The 16,662-nt window shown below is 48.7% G+C and overlaps 5 protein-coding genes and 1 pseudogene across 5 annotated transcripts; 3 read left to right on the forward strand and 3 right to left on the reverse strand.

Moving 5' to 3' along the window:
- Nucleotides 1-204: 204 nt before the first annotated feature.
- YALI1_F35029g (uncharacterized protein) lies at nucleotides 205-1,128 on the forward strand (the record flags this gene model as incomplete). The annotated part of the gene is made up of 1 exon (XM_505955.3): nucleotides 205-1,128. The coding sequence occupies one exon, from the start codon at nucleotides 205-207 to the stop codon at nucleotides 1,126-1,128; it is 924 nt and encodes a 307-aa protein (XP_505955.3).
- A 413-nt stretch (nucleotides 1,129-1,541) lies between these two features.
- On the reverse strand, nucleotides 1,542-4,118 carry YALI1_F35061g (uncharacterized protein; the record flags this gene model as incomplete). Its single annotated transcript, XM_505956.3, has 2 exons — nucleotides 1,542-3,452; nucleotides 4,110-4,118. The coding sequence occupies 2 exons, from the start codon at nucleotides 4,116-4,118 to the stop codon at nucleotides 1,542-1,544; spliced, it is 1,920 nt and encodes a 639-aa protein (XP_505956.1).
- Nucleotides 4,119-6,506: 2,388 nt separating this feature from the next.
- On the forward strand, nucleotides 6,507-7,577 carry YALI1_F35092g (Compare to YALI0F27654g, Misc non-coding, similar to uniprot|Q03558 Saccharomyces cerevisiae YHR179w OYE2 NADPH dehydrogenase (old yellow enzyme) isoform 1 gene relics; annotated as a pseudogene).
- Nucleotides 7,578-8,254: 677 nt separating this feature from the next.
- Nucleotides 8,255-9,325, forward strand: YALI1_F35109g (uncharacterized protein; the record flags this gene model as incomplete). Its single annotated transcript, XM_505957.3, has 1 exon — nucleotides 8,255-9,325. The coding sequence occupies one exon, from the start codon at nucleotides 8,255-8,257 to the stop codon at nucleotides 9,323-9,325; it is 1,071 nt and encodes a 356-aa protein (XP_505957.3).
- A 3,345-nt stretch (nucleotides 9,326-12,670) lies between these two features.
- Nucleotides 12,671-13,666, reverse strand: YALI1_F35163g (uncharacterized protein; the record flags this gene model as incomplete). Its single annotated transcript, XM_505958.1, has 1 exon — nucleotides 12,671-13,666. The coding sequence occupies one exon, from the start codon at nucleotides 13,664-13,666 to the stop codon at nucleotides 12,671-12,673; it is 996 nt and encodes a 331-aa protein (XP_505958.1).
- Nucleotides 13,667-15,995: 2,329 nt separating this feature from the next.
- Nucleotides 15,996-16,617, reverse strand: YALI1_F35191g (uncharacterized protein; the record flags this gene model as incomplete). Its single annotated transcript, XM_068283491.1, has 2 exons — nucleotides 15,996-16,469; nucleotides 16,516-16,617. 2 exons carry the CDS (start codon nucleotides 16,615-16,617, stop codon nucleotides 15,996-15,998), a joined length of 576 nt encoding a protein of 191 aa, XP_068139592.1.
- Between the last annotated feature and the right edge of the window lie 45 nt (nucleotides 16,618-16,662).

The following is a 16,662-nucleotide window of genomic DNA, read 5'->3' on the forward strand; positions in this document are numbered from 1 at the left end:
ACGATAAATATAACCGAAAAAGTCTATCCAGATAACCCAGATCTACCTCACAGTCGCAAAAATACACCACTTATTCCTTCAAACCATCGGGTAAACACCAGATCCAATCTCTCGGGCTCATGCATTAATCATGCACTATCCGCCTGCAGCAACTTACTCCAGTACAACTACAGTCCGAGACAGATTTCTGTTGCCGCCCTGAAGATGGACAGGAAACCAATCCGAATGCTAGGAACCCGGCTCAAGCGGACGCGATCGCGGGACGAACAATCGAATGTCAAGCGTGCTCGTCTGATGGATGCCTTTGGGCGTCTCAATCTAGGCGATCGAATGGACGACGGTTCACTATCTCGACACAACAATGGGGGGGTTCCAGCAACAGCTCAGGACTCCTTGGAAGATGATCTGTTTGAGGAGAACCCCCATCAAATCGATGACAGTGACTACATGGACACTTCCAACAAAGACACAATTTTCATCCCTAGCATTGAACGATACTTGGAAGACAACCCCGATCCCGTGGATATTATCCCCAGTCAGCAAAATGGACAGTTTCAGATACTTCCTACAGAACCGCCAACACCAGATATTCTCGCCCGCATTTCTCAGAGACACTTTCAAAAGGTGTTGGACGGTTACACACACGAGGCACTGGTGCCTTACCAGGGCGGCCCTCAGACAATAGTGTGGGATAAGTTCTGTCGATGGTGGCTTGGAGATCAGCCCAGAAGGGATGATACAACCATGAGCCAACAACAGCAGTTTTACGGCCAACAGTTCCCGAATCAGTTCCCGAATCAGTTCCCAAATCAGTTTGCGAATCAGTCTTCGGACCAGTTCTCAAACCAGTTCCAAAATCAACAGGCAGGTCTGTTCCACAATCAACAATCTCCAAACCAGTTTGGATTAGAAACATGGTCAAATACCGGCACGAGACACCACTCAGAGGCCATAGACAACGGAGATATGGATATGGATGTGGATATGGACGAGGATCTGCCAGGGTATACCTTCTACGGCACCAGCGACTTTACTAGCCCAGATACCGTGGTGGGACAGACCGATCCGGACTATATGATGGACGACGATGCCCCCATGGATGGAACCAGGAGAAACTCGTTGCATTAATCGGCTCTTCTGAAGTGGGCGTCTACTAACTGTACATACTGTAATAACATAGACTGTATACCTATCAGATGGTATACATGTATAACACCAAGTGACACGACCCTGTAAGCGAGCCAGTGTAAGACATATAGCTACCCGTACGGTCCCCCGATCCCTCAAATCATAACACAGCCTTAAAAATATATGCTACACCTAAAATACACAATGCCCACATCGTCTTCGGACGCACCTCCTGGTGGTGGTTCAAGTTTTCAAACGGGTTGGGTGCAAGACGCGCGACGCTCAATGCATAAAGAGCGATCTATAATAGTTCGAACCGCAGTTTATACAGATAGTACCAAACAGACAGTTTGAAGCCCGCTTTGAACAGCCAGAAACGCGAAATTTGACTCCAGCACTCCCAAAGGCCACTCTTAACTAGCGTACAAAACTAGCTTGTTCTTTCCGTACACTGCAGCGCCCAGATCCTCATCGTTGCTGATAACCACCCGGCTACCGTCATCTGCCTTGTACAGTAGACTCAGCGTCTCGACCCGTAATCGCTCACACAACCGGTCGTGTAGAGTAGCGTAATCGATGTCCGAGGGTACTCGAATCGCAATCAGATCGTCCTGATAGAAAACCTTCACCTTGACCGAGTTAGATGACGACTGCGGCGTATTGACGGCGGGGTTATCGGGCGTGGGACCCACCGTGGACACAGAGGTCATTCGCTGGTGTCCGCCGCCGGGGAGTCCGGTGGGTTCAGGAGGACCCATGAGACCCGATGCAGTGCTCACAGGCCGAGACTCCTCGGTGCCTTCCGAATAGCTTACGCTGCTGGAAGACACATTAGTCGGCCCCAGAGATTTGGGATGAATGCCCTTTGCCCGCGCCTCGGCCTGAGCGGCGTCAAACGACTCGGTCTCCGGCGTCAGAGGCTGTGGAAGGTCGTCGGTGGGACCGGCGGCCGCCACATCACCAGGGCGGAGAGCAAACAGCTCCTGCATGATCACAGACCGTGAAATATAAGCGGGAAGAGCCATGAGCTTGCGGACGTACTCGTCAAGGTTGTGACGTCGCTGCATGGAGATGGAGTCGTTAACGTAGGTAAGAGGCCCGGGCATGAAAGGAAGCAGACGAGGCTGATCATTGTGACCAGCAGCCTCTTCGAACACCCCCAGCAGGTTGATTTGGAATACGTAGAAGTCCTGGTAGTATCGGCACAATCGCCGCATGGAGCCGTCCTCCAGCTCTGCGTTGACGAGGTACCAGTATCGACCCGAGTGTAATGCAAACGACTCGACGGACGCCGCTACAACGAGAGGTCCAGTGGCAGGGGCAGCGTAATTTTCCCGGAGAGCCTGCTGTTCCCGGAGAGCCTGCTGTTCCTGCAGAGATTGTCTTTCTTGCAGAGTCTGGTGTTCCTGTTGAACCTGGTGTTCCTGCAGAGTCTGCTGTCCACGCAGAGCATGCTGCAGAGCCTGCTGCTGCGAGTGTTGCTGGGGGTCGTCAAAATTGCCAAGAGCAATGCTGGACGCCTTGTAGTCTGCTGCCATCCTTTTCCACTCTTCCACCTTGGGCAAGCCAGAAGCCCGTAAGGCAGACTCCACGTCGACAACCGCCTTTCCTGTCACTATGTCTCTGATCTCGATAAACGAGGCAGGGATCAGACCGGGGCCTCCCAGTCGGCCAACGGGCTTGGCAACAAACCACTCGTGATTGGATTGGGCCTGAATGATGATGTTATCGCCCTTGGATGCTTGCAGCTCGTCGGGCCGCTCGGCTTGGAAGTCGTAGAGCACCACGCCGTGCAGAGTGGGGGTGCTCTTGCCCTGCGACGATCGGTCGGATGCGCCCGCCATGGAGGGTTCTCTGGTGTGGCCTCCGGAGCCAGATGCGCCCCCTAAACTGAGGTTCTGCATGGACTGTGAAACGTCTAGCCCATTGGCCAGAACATGTTGAGGTGAGTGCTGAGCATGCTTGCTCTGACTCGATCTGTGCAGCGCCTTTCGTTCTTCGGGGAGAAGAGCCTCATTTGGGTCGGGCGAGGTGATACCCTCCTTCTTGCCGAGAACCTCAAAGTAAGGCACGGGCACCATGCCTCGCACGTTGCGCAGCGGGTTGAAAGCCTCAAACCACTCCGAGTCCTGTTCGTTGGAAATCACGTGGAAAAAGTCGCCCTTGCAAAATGAGAGCTCGCCGGGTCCTTGTGGCTCGTAGTCGTAAAGTGCTCGAATCACCATTTTCGGGGGGTTCGTGTGGAGCGGGTTTTTGTCGCTGACCAGCGAGTTGGCCGAGCCAGACGACGTGGTCTTCTCGCCTTTGAGAGAGCGGCGGATTCCCTGAGTTAGTATACGGAACCGAGGGGCCGTGCGTCAGGAGCTAACAGCAGCCGGCTTCTTGTGTCATGACGTAAAAAACAAGCCCATAACAACACCAAGTCTGTGGTGACAAGGATGTAAAGAGTCATAAAACAGCCTTTAGGAGGGATTGGTGAAGTGATGGGTATATCGATGGGGTAGCTCCGGTTGGAAGGGTGTTTCTGCTCGTATGCCCCAGGCCTGGAAACAGAAACAAAACGAGCTTGGAGCTTCTATCTGGTCAATGATTGCGTAGTCAACACTGAATATGGGTCCGCTGAATACACGGTCCATGCCCCTGACTAGCGCCCGGTTTAGTTGCTTATCATGGACATGGCAATCACACTGTGACAGCCCCAAAGCTACCCCAAAGCCACACAGAAACGATGAAAACAGCGATGCAGAACATTTAATACCAACGTAATCTCCAGTTCTGACTGTTCCCATGTCCACCATTGCTCTTTCTCCATTTCCGTTCATGTTTCCTCTGTGACAGCATGGGGTCTCCACTCACGCCACAGCACCTTCCTAGGGGTGTAACGACATCTGGAGACATGCTGGGTGTCCAGCGAGCTTCGTGGACCCATCACACACCCTCAGCAGTCCGCATACGGCCTCCAAACAGCCGTTAATACTCACCTTGATCATTTCTCAAACGGTAGGGACGACGGATACTGAAACTGTGTTTGCACTTTGCCTTTGAAACCTTAGCACCACAGGGATGATTAGTGGGGTGCAAGTGGGAGGAAGGTAGTGAGTATAACTTGTGTGAATTTCAGGAAAGCCCAAAAGTGATGGAGGGTGTGTAAATGGGGCTTGCCTGGTTTATTTATTTTTGAAAACAAACTTGGCCTCGATATTTTCAGACCCCCGCTTTCCTCTCTCTCTCATTCTTCTAATACCCCCTTTATATAACCACACTGCCCCATGGGCAACATGTTGGCCTCATTTGATCTTAACCACACCCACTGGAAGTTGGAGCTTACCCTACTTTCATGTCCGTGGTGTCATAATCTGTCATGCGGTGGTGCTGCAAAGATATCTGTGTGTTTAAATGAGTGTGGAACGGTGCATGCAGACGACGACTCAGCCGTGCCAAGCCCGGATTTGGCTTTCTCCAGAAATATCTCTAGGAAGGGGTAAATGAGGAGTGGAGTCCCTCGAATCTGCTGGTGGTTGTTTTCTTGTCATACAAAGTCATGATTCCATTTAGCGGAGCTACTTACGCCCGGCTGAAGCGAACATGCTGGATGATCGCCACCGCGGTTGTGTCTACACCCCTCGCATCGACTGGCACTTTCGGGCTGGATCAATATTGGATCCATTTTGGGCGTTTAGGTTATGTAAATGCACTGTGCCGAAAGAGGTTGAATGTTTGTTCAAAAAGAGATTGAAGATGCTGCCAAAAAGTGTCGCCATATTGCCATGTAACGTACTTTTACTTGCTGAATGACCCCGAAATGAAGCTATTTACCCATCCAACACTCTTGGTCAGGAAGCCCTTTTTCGTTGTACTCAATTGTCCTGTCCTTGGTGGCCTATTTTTAGCCCCGTAGGCTTTAGCGTCAATAACGCTGTTCTGAAGACTTTTTCCTTCCTTAATATTCTTATTTGACAGAAAATGTCCACTCCTCCGCGCAACTCTGTTGTGAAACAATGGTGAAACGCTGCTGCGTAGAGTGGGAGACAGGGATCCAGGCCGTCTGAGTAACACCCACGTTTACAAACCCACACAGACATTCGCATTATCTCGGGAGCTTCATAAGCCAAGTGGCTGCCATGAAAAACTCTTTGTTGGTAGCCGTTGATTAGGGCAGTTTTGACGAACATTAGCGTGGGGGGCAGTACATACCATACAAATACAGATCTGTAACACGACTGAATTGTCCAGGAGAGAAAAAGAAATTCTTGCAGAGGAAGATACTGTGATACACATGGTTGTCTCGGCTGGTGCGGAGAGAGATCTGGAACACCGGACGAGCCGCCAGTGAGGATTGCTTCCGCAGTATGTACTGTAAGTACTGTACCGTTAAAAGCACGAGACTCGCAGACCTAAAAATAACAGTCAAGGCTTTGCAACCAGCCTAAGCCTTGCCAAGTTACCACCTTCTACCTATACAGCACTTTCTTAGATTATACGAGACTGGGGCGTGTCGTGTGCCCTGTGCTGGCGCTTCGGACAATTCTTTCGATAACAGAACCTTCACTTGATTGGAGCACCTTGGCCCCCTTCGATTCAAAACGTACCGGCTGATGTAGTTCCTGTTCTCTTCCTAGCTACGACGAGTCTGACGAGTATGTATAGCAAGTATACTGTAGCAGGTAGTTTCATGGCTGATGACCCTGGTAATAATATCAAGGGTTATATCTCCTATATGACGAGCAAGATCGAGGGACACACAGAGTCCTTTTTCCTGTACTCGACACGGGGACTCAATGACTTGGCTTTAAGACTTCACTTCATGAAGTGCGCCTTCGACGCACTGCTGCTACAGGTAGTGCTGACAGAGGAAGGGCTTTCGGACTGGCACAGTATGTACTCACCCGTTATCGGCTCCTCTAGTCGTACAAGAGGACTGGGTGCCATGACTGGAACTTCACGTCATGGATGTGGTTGGATTCATTAATTGATTCATTGTATTGGAAAACACTATCGTTCTTTTTTTTAACTGATGACTACAGACAATGCAGTATGAACATACCTACCGAACATCGATATTGTACTGAGATTAAAATGTGGCTACTGTAGTGAAAATGAAGAACGAACTAGTTGCGTGAGTATATGGATACTTCAAAAACACGATGCCATTATCTTTTTCATTTACGGCTGCAATTTAACCCACCGATTCAAAGTACATCGATTCGAATCCACCCCAATTGACTATTCAGACCATGGGTTAACTACTAGTAGCTCGAGATGACGCAACGATCATCTTCACCGGGCATTGAATCTACGCACAGCGTGGGTTGGAGGTCATAAACATTCGAGAAACATGGAACGAGATCGTCTGAATAAGCAGCCCACCACAGAACACAATGGCTCTCTTTGACCTCATTGATATTGGGTGTACCCACCTACTCAATCGGGTGTCGATGACACCTCTTACTTTACTACTCTCTGTCCACGATGGAGTGCCTTCAAATATTCCGATACCGTACATACTATGTTCAACGATCGCACAAATCCGGACGCAGATGACTTGGAAGCCAACTATGTGTTTCCTGGTGCTAGACACTTTCCTTAGAGTCAGCGTCTGGACTGAGAAACAGATAAGGCCGTGGGAAGAGCTTTTTGTCGTTCTCCATGCTAGATAGTGCAAGTTGTACGTGCCATTGAGGGTTGTGGGACAAACTGTCAGCTACCCGGTGCTGCAGACTTTCCTGTAGTGGATCCCGCTGCTATTGTTCAGAAGATAGATCAAGGCTGTGAGTGAGGACGAGATTAAGCAGAAGATCTGCCATTATGCGATAGCAGCCGAAAAAGCCATTAAAGCTGAAGCCGGCGGAGTTGAAATTCCCGAGGCTCAGGGATACTTGCCGGATCAATTCATCCACTGGAACTTCAAGGAACTGATGAACCCATACGGAAGAAGGAATGAAAATAGATGCAGGTTCAGTTTGAATATTGTTGATGCTGTTTCGACGGCTAGTAGGACGGCCAAGACTGTCATTCGACTTTCTCCCTGGGCTTGTGTGCAGGATATGGCTGCTCACCAAACCAAGTCTTCGCCAACGTTCGTATTTATTTTCCGAGAACTCCAAAAACGAGCAGGTCATCATGGTCAGAAGCTCGCGTTTTTGCATCTTGTTGATCTCCGGATCTAGGTATCAGTCGAAAAGAGCAGGAACAGAAAGAGTGACAAGTCCATGAGCCATTCAGAGAGACTTGAAAGGACCTCTAGTGGAAGCAGGAGGTTTTAGTCAGAAACCCCGGAAGTTTGTGAGGAATACCCGTTGACTCTCGTTGCCACTGGAAGATACTTGATCAGCATTCCTGACTAGGTCGAGAGACTCGAGAAGATGAAGATATTCACTCCGTACAACATCGACACCTTTTACACGACACTGACAAAGAGTGCTCCACTGATTATCCTTTTATCCAAGTAAAAGTATAGAAGAAATACTACGAATCAGGTCGCCATCATGGTACATTTTTTTAATGGAATAAATGGTGTTTTTAATGGAATAAATTCCGGTATTTTTTCTACAGACAAGATCATTAACTGATAATTAACTAATTTATCAACTAATTAAGCTCATTTACTCTAGTGACAAGTTGTATTGTAATAAGACGCGTAAAAAATAAAACTAGTAAACCACTGGGTGTTAATAGAAGCAGATAACTGAATTCTCGTAATGAATCAGCCTCTACAAGCCGTATTCTTTTCCTCAAAGTACTGATACCTGCACATACTTGTACTCGTACACCGGTACTGTACTCATACTTGTATCGTTCGTAGGTAGTAACTGCACAACTCTGCACTCAACTTAAAGCATACATTATCAGGCCCAATCAAGTTCGATCTCCCCTTACCCTGGCTCTATAGCTTCTTGCTGTCAAGCCACAAGCCACAAGCCACAATGAGTTAAAGCAGTTTAGCGAGACGGGGAGAGAGCACGATTGTGGCTAGTATGACTAGTTACATGGTGGTCACGTGATCTCTTAATAAACAAAGTCCCTGAGGGATTGCGCCCCTACGCTCTCCTCCTCGTACCACCTATCCTCTCTCCACCCACATCACATGACATGACGTCCCAGCTGCAGCTTGCTTCTCTTCTCTAACATGCTTCGACTACGGCAACTTCATCACTTGACGAACTTCAAAACCAGCAGTATGAGCCAATATTCCGCCGAACTCAAGGTCGCCAAGGACGCTGTGCGACGAGCCAGTGCTCTGGCTGCTTCAATCGCTTCCACCATCGCCACAGACACATCTGGACAGGTGACCAAAAGCGACACTAGTCCTGTGACTGTTGCGGACTACGGAGCCCAGGCTATCATCATTGGAACCATCAAGAAGGCCTTCCCCAGTGATCCCGTGGTTGGAGAGGAGGACGCCGACGTGCTTCGAAAGGACGAGGGTCTACGAACCAAGGTGTGGGATCTGGTCAAAGGCCATCGAAGCTCCTCCGCCGACGCCCTCGACGACACAAACGCTATGCTCGACGCCATTGACTGGGGCAAGTACGAGGGAGGCAACACTGGCCGAATGTGGGCTCTTGATCCCATTGATGGTACCAAGGGATTCCTTCGAGGAGGTCAGTATGCCGTTTGTCTTGCTCTGATTGTTGATGGCCATGTCAAGGTCGGTGTCATTGGATGTCCCAATTTGAGCACGATCCCCACTCAGGTTGCCACTCAGGAAAAAAAAGATCTGGGTGTTCTTGCTAGCGCCATCAAGGACCAAGGAGCTTTCATTGAGCCCCTCAGTGGGGAGTCAGACCCCTCTCCCATCCACTTCCGACACCTCCACAACACTGCCGAAGCTACCTTCTGCGAGTCTGTCGAGGCCGGCCACTCTTCCCATTCCGATCAGGCACAGATCGCCCAGAAGCTCGGCATCACAAAGGAGGGCGTTCGAATGGATTCCCAGGCAAAGTACGTGGCTGTGTCGCGAGGACAGGCCGACATCTATCTCCGACTGCCTGTCAGCGCCACCTACCAGGAGAAGATCTGGGACCATGCCAGTGGAAACATTCTTGTTACCGAGGCCGGAGGAACCGTCACCGACAAGGACGGCAACGCTCTCAACTTTGGCGTGGGCCGAACCCTCAAGGAGAACAAGGGCGTGATTGTGGCCGAAAAGTCCATCTTCCCTAAGGTGCTGGAGGCTGTCAAGCAGGTTCTTGGTTGAAGGAAAAGGGTAAGGCTAGTGCAAGGCTGAAAGAGAATCGGCAGTGGTTGTATATACATTATTGAGTATTGAGAGTTGAAGATGATATGTGGACGTACAAGAGTTGCATTATGGGCCTGTCCAAAGACGAGACTGCGATATCGGAGCTGCGACTTGTGGGAGATAACATGGAGTATGGCTTTGGTAGATGAGCTTTGGTAGATGAGCTTTGGTAGATGAGCTTTGGTAGAATGACAGTTTTGTAGCAATGACCCTTTTACTGCCCACGATTCACTTTGACTCTACAGTATATCATTATGAAGATCCATGAGCAAGCCCTCCATAAGGAGAGCCTACAAGTACATTACCGATACTTGTATGTCAAGTCGTATTCTGAACATCAAAGGAATGTCTTAGTTGTGAAGTCACGACGCTCAGTTATATCGAGAGAAACTCATAGTTGTCGGACAAGACCTTTGATCCCCTTAACCGGTTCTGCTGTTGGTTTTTATTACATAACGATGTCGATTAACTGGTTTTTACTGGCTCGATTCCAATTGCAGATGGTCTATCTATAAGAAAACTACATCCAACTCTCGGATACCCTTACAGAATGTACACCAATATTGTACGGCAGTGAACACTCAACCCTTCAATGTACACGGTAAATGGTTCACTTTTGAAGCTTTGAATGTTAGCTATTTCCGGTGCAGTGTACCTTGGTTCCAGCCTCCTCTACGACAAGTATGGCAGTCCTCAACATCAGCCACCCTCGGACATTGGACACTGGTCTCGTGGCTAATTTCCGATTGTGGCTTGTGTGCCTGGCTTGTCTGGAACTCTAATATTTTTTCGACGTTATTTCCAGGAGCCGATACAATAACAAGCCGAAAAATTACATCACATGCATAATTAGGGGTCTGGAGTTGGTTGAGCCGAGATTTCGGGGTGTCCAAGAGATTGCACTGAGAGCGAGCGTACAGGTGGCGTGTCCCATGGGGGTCACGTGACGTCTCATCGTTCCGATCTCTCCTCTCAGGTTTATCCAGAGCGTGTTCTTTCCCTAAACACGAAACGCGTTTTCAATTAAACGTCTCGGAACACACCGGCTGAGCGGGAACTCTAAGTAGCCGGTTCGGCGTTCTAAAGTTCAGGATCAAGAGAAACTTTTAGCTTAGCTCAACTCTTTGTTTGAGCTTCGGTTGGTGATTAGCCGGTCGGAAAATGTGCCAAAAAGAGTGCCAAAACCAACACTTTCAAAGTGTTGAGTTGATCTGTGATACAAGACAGATAATAGATGGAACCGCTTGGGCAAATGCCCGAGAATCTTGTACAATTTCTAGTTCATTTATGCTGATTTTATTCCCTATGGTTCTCGCAATGCCAACTTTGACTGCGCTTGTACTCCTAAAACACCTTCCTCGGTTTTCGCCGTTCTCGCACATCTTCCAAAATCCACCTTATCCCCCACATCCAGCAGCACGTACACATGCGGAAATACCTTAACCATCTCTCATGATCGTTTGGACTGGATTTTGGATGGATTGGGTGCATTAGTGCCGGAGTTAGAGCGAAATGTTGGAATGCGACATTTTACACTCAACTAAACAACATCTATTAGTTGGCAACCTTAACTATTACTTAAAAGTAACTGTAACTCCACTGTCTAAACAGAGTGCACTGTATATATTCTGGAACCAGATGTGCCGTTTGTCAGGGGAGGGAGGAGGAAAAACAAATAACATTCAATTTAGATACCGACACGAAACGTTTACAGGGCTGTATTATGGCTGGTACAGGGTTGTCATTTTAATGACTCACCTGTGGTGGCCAGTAATCGAACACGATAGTATTGTATATACAAGCTGAATATAGCCATAGGGGGAGCAGATAATAGCCTTGACTAATCAGCACGTGAAGCAACTGTTATGATGTCTCAGCAACTGTCTTTGGATGACGTGTGTTGTCTGGTAAAAGGGGTGTCTTACTTCGGATAATCGTTCGGTTGATTTATATATGCACAAGAATAAGTAGACGTTGACAAACCGAGGAATATGAGCGCCATTGGATCCGCTCTTGCAGTAAATTGACACAATTGAGTCACGTGTATCCAATGGTTACCACGTGATTTCGCTAGCTCCACTACAATATCTCATGTTACCCTCTTGTCCGTGTATCAATGTCTCACCTCATCGCTATGAACGTTGCTACAAGCACTTGGTTTACACGTGATGCAATAACTGCTGGACAGGCGTCGTCACTTATCCCCAGAGAACAATAGAGCCTTGTATTGTCGTTAATATCACAGCAGTATTTTTCTTTATTATATTCGGCGCTAATTAGCGTCGCATGTCTGGATTGCCAAAAGAATTTCGGAAATATCCGCTGGAGAGGTCGAGAGGATAAAAACAAAACTACGAGGTCACAGGACTCAATGATCGGTCAGTAACGCAGCCGCGATCATGTCCACGTTGGCCCTTGTCTTTCAGATCCTTCTTTTAAACTCATTGAGTGGTGTTTTGATTTTCTGATTTCTTGTTTAAATTTTTTTCCACTATCGAAACTCAAATGGCTCTTTGTCCAGACAACAAATAACGAAAAAAAAGGCCGCAAAAGCATGTTGCTCAGGCGTCAGTCAAAAAACAATGGGGTTTGGGAGAGAACTTCACGTCGCAGTCACGTGAGGGATCTTGACGCGGTATTAAGGAGTTGTTTGGAGAAATGGTTTCTATAATGAGATAGGGGAGTCTGAGTCAAACAAATAGTACTCCATGTTGTTCTCTGTGGCCGATTGTATTAAATTGGTAACCTTCTTGTGGTCACGAAGCAAATTGGGTCTGTTAGAAGGGCTGAAAATTTGTTAACTACAGATCTCTACCTCTGTTAGCTTTTAGTTGGGACCTTACTTGAGGTATATGCAGTAGGGACGAAGTAGAACCTCTGATATACAGAACAAAAAAGATCCGAAATACTATGCAAAAGCTCAAAGACTCTCACAAATGAATTTATCACCCCTTAAAATATAAATCACCCCCAGTGCGTGCTTTTTTACTCCCTAGAGTCCAATATCAATAGATGAATCTTCACAACAAGAACAGTCCAAGAAGACACTGCACAACCCATCAGGACCACCTCGGACGGTCTGGATTCAGTCGTATCTATTTGATTCCCTCCAGGACGTAGGGAGATCAAGACTACTACTGGTTGATCTGACGCTACGCTCTATTACATCGTGGAAGAAGAAACACAGGGTGTGCCACTGATCTCACACCCTCGAGCCGCGCTCTTGTGTGATGGGATCCACTCCATGTTTTCGTGCTTCGCTCTCACGCACTTTCGTGTTCTTTGGTGTTATAAATAAATACATTAAGCAATAATTTGCTCATCTAGATCGTAAAAAATATCCTCCAGATTCAGCTCCTTGGGCTGTGTGATTCCCGAGTCCTGCCATTCCAGATCGTCGGGCCAAAAGTCCAAGTTAGGCTGCGAAATGTCCAGACTCAGGCTCATGTCGAGGCTCATGTCCAGAGTCGTTGCTGGAGTCAGCATCATGTCCAGCGATGAGTCGGTCGACACGTCTGACGACTTGCGTTTTGTGGGGAGCGATAACGACGAAGGAGATATGGTCGTGTTGACGGCGGCTGTGGAAGAGGCCTTGGTGTTGGAGGTGTTAGCGGAGGCTGTCTTGGAGGCTCGTCGCACGACTGACGGTGTCTGTGTGACGGCCGAGGGGGCAACCGTGGTGGGCACTGCGGCGCTGTTGGCGGACGCTCCACCCACGGACTTTGCTCGCTTTTTGGGCCGGATAGGCACCACGGGCTTGGGGAGCAACGGACGCAATACCGGAGCGGGAGCAATGGCTATGGGGCCATTGGTGGCCACGGGAGGGGACCGACGGCGGTTAGTCTGCGTTTTCTTGTACAGTTTGGTGGGCGGTTTTTCCGACAGTTTTCGCGCCAGGCTTTGTGCCGGGGTGAGGGACTTGCCCGAGGCAGACGGCGCGCCAACTGCGATAGACGTGGTTGCTGCTGTTGTGGTGGACACTGTGGTGCTAGCAGTAGCGGTGATGGTGGTGGTGGTGGTGGTGGTGGGAGCAGCAGTGATTAGAGGAGCAACGACGGTAGCTGAACATGTGTTTGTGTCGGTTATGTTTGTGTCGTCGACCAGGCCTTCGACAAAGCCCGCCAATTGGGCCTTGAGAGAGGCCTCGGTGTCGGTTAGTGATGAGTCGTCCGTTGGGTGGGCCGGATTCGAGGCCGATGTGTTTGTGTCTGCCGGCGAAGACACGTCGCTCAATGGACTGCCATTTCTGTCAAAGGTGTCCGAGTCGTGGCCTGGAGACGGCGATTCCGAGTCGGTCATGTGGAGCGTAAAGGGTGTGTTGAGAGAAAGTCGTGATAATGAGAATCTATCTCTTATGCTACAGTCTGCGTGTTTTAGTACAACGTTTTGCACGGACAAGTTTCGGGTGCAACAAGAGCCTAATAGACTTCTGGGTTTAAGCTGAGAAAAGAGCTTATTTGGAAAATGCGGAGAGGTTTCTACCGAGTCGGGAAGTCACGTGATTGCGTCCGGACCATCTGGAATTATATCCTTGGTCTCCATACGGCCCTCTCCAACTTTCTCCCGCCCTCTAAGTCCACTTTTAGCTCTTCCAACGGACATCCCCTTTTTTCGCACTCTTGCTTCCATCTGCCCCGGGTTTGAGACGCAACGCAGGCGTGAAAAATTGCTGCAACAAAACGGGAAACACACGGGAAAAGCGCTGGGTGCGTCCCATGCTCGAATTGACGTTTCCCCAGCTGTGTGCATCTCACTTATCGCATCAACACAGCTTTTTCGTGTCTTTACACTCTTGCAACTAGCGTTCGGAGATAGCAGCCTCGAAGCAGTAAAACTTGGGGTAAGCCGAATATCGTCGGCGGAAAATTGGCCAAAATAAACAAATCGTTCCCGTCGTTGGCACCATTTCTCACGTAGTTCCACTAGGAGTAAAGTACGAGTACTTGTCGCCCATCCCCAACACGCCAAACCACCAAACCACCACCAAAATCCTTTAACCTCATCCTTCTCAATTTTAGACGCTGCAATCGTCCGAGAATGTGTTGAAAATTTAAACATTTTAGCCTTGCTACGCCAATTGAGCGAGGGTTATGAGAATGGGAAAACCACAGACCACATCTTATTCTCCAAGCCATTCTCATTATAACCATGTATTTTGTGTGTTTCCTGCTATTATATTCGATTTAAACCGAAATTTCACTTCTTTGGCTTTAGTTTCAATGCAGCACTTTTTTTCTTCTTCCTCATCCTCGGCTTTGTCTCCTTGTTAGCACGGTTCAAGGGCAATAGGGTTGCATGTTGACGCTTTCACGCAAGCCCATGCATGCAGTTATGCAAGTTTATGCAACCTCTCGGGTCTTTTCGGAACCCCATGTTTACAGGATAATCAACGACCGGATGGGTGGAGATGTCAAAATAGTAACACCGGACGTTGTATCGTCGGCCCATCACGTGACAGGTACCTGACATGAATAATCACGTCCAACCCGAACATGTGACATGAGTCAAGCGCCTAGTGCAAGGCCCTACATTCACTTTGTACATATAATACCGCTCATAACCGCTGACATGTATGCACGAAAAAAGTAAACAAATACAGGGATAAACGGGGGCACGTGACGTGTAGATATTATCGGACTTCTGACGAGGTTATGACCCCAACCAAATTGTTTAGAAGAACGCGACTTCTCCACGACATCTTTCCTCCAACGTTCCTGTCTCACCCTTTTTAGCACGTTTCGACGATGAAGATTCCATTCGTTACCACCATCTGGAACTCTACTCCACGTGACTTTAGGTTGCGCATCGCTGGTCATGGTGAGTCACGTGAAGTAGCCGCCCAATTTCCATTACCTTTACTCGGCGCTGCCACCCCTGCATCCTCTCTCCCAACTAGGAATCCACATATCCCAAGGAAGAAGTCTAAATTCCGATTAGGCAGTCAAATGGGTAAATAAAGGTTAGGGTAAGAACAGCTCTTCGACCTAGCCCCTACCTCGGCACGTGATAGTTGCATGATGATGATGCCTCCCAACCTCAAAAGTGGAGCCACTTTTCCAGCCACAGCACCAGCCACATATATCAGCCCCAGGCATGCAGAAAATAACAAAAACGCGGAGGACAAGAAGAATAGATTCCGGTGGCCCGAACAAGGGGAATGCTGGTGCGGAGAAGAGACAGATAAGTCTTTGCTATTGTCTTCCCTGAGTTGTTTGATAAGTACGTCATTCACTCCTCGCAGTTCCCTCCACGCTGGTATTCAGGACCTACAAGTAGTGAGCGATGATTAAGTCCCAGATGGCACAGGGAGGGTTGTCCAGTTGCCGGAATGACGAAGCAGTCATAGGCAACTGTCGGTTTGTTTGTTTTCAATTTCTTGTCTAGTACCACATGTGCGCACATATGCTGGCACTCGCAGCGTTTCAGGCGGCAGCTCTTGCTAGACATCATTAATCACAGAGAATGACGTGTATAAATAGCATCGATTTGGGTTGAGACAATGGCTGTCGTGACCACCATGACGTGGGCTCTGGCGACGAGACGAGTCACGTTGCTATGCGTCATTGTTTCGTTTGAGGGGATGAGGAGGATGCCAAGGACTCCATGAGAGGGCGGCTGCGTTGTATGTTCAGTATCGTCTTGTAGTTAGACAAAGTGTGTGTCTGGCACTAATGACTTCGATGATACCATGTAGAGTGGAGTGTACAAGTACAAGTACGGTACCAGAAGCCACTGTAGACGGATGCCTCTTTGAGATCCATTGGAGTAGGAGTTTTGCTGTAGCTGAGTCTTCCGCTGCAGTTTCATCTTTGAGGGGCTCATTAGGTGCGGAAGTACATGAACGGAAGCGGAGATACAAGTACAAGTAGTAGTGTCGGTACAACTTGCAGGTGTTCGTATTCATGCGCAACAGCTCTTGGAAGAACGGAAAAGATGCAGTGGTGGCATGCGGTGGAACTGCAGAGACTTTCATTGTCTGGCGTTCTTTGTCGAGAGTGCACAGAGGAAGTAGCCGCTGGGATGGCGGATGTGAAGTGAAAAGGGCAGTACTTTTAGTCTCTGTGTTAGGTCGTGTTAGAAGTTTGAAGTAGATACGAGGGTGCTGTAGTTCACAGGGTGCGCACTTTCACATTGGAGAGCGGTGGAACTGCGTCGTTGGAGTGGTTGGTGATCAACTTGAAGGCTGTCGGTAGTGCCACACGTGTGCGGTGCGACATGAGGATAACATGGAGGTGGTTTGTTGTCAGCATGACAACCTTGTGATGTTGGTTGTGGTTTGTCTGGTACCGTCAGTT

The sequence above is a fragment of the Yarrowia lipolytica genome, chromosome 1F (assembly GCF_001761485.1).
Source record: "Yarrowia lipolytica chromosome 1F, complete sequence".
Classification (NCBI taxonomy): domain Eukaryota; kingdom Fungi; phylum Ascomycota; class Dipodascomycetes; order Dipodascales; genus Yarrowia; species Yarrowia lipolytica.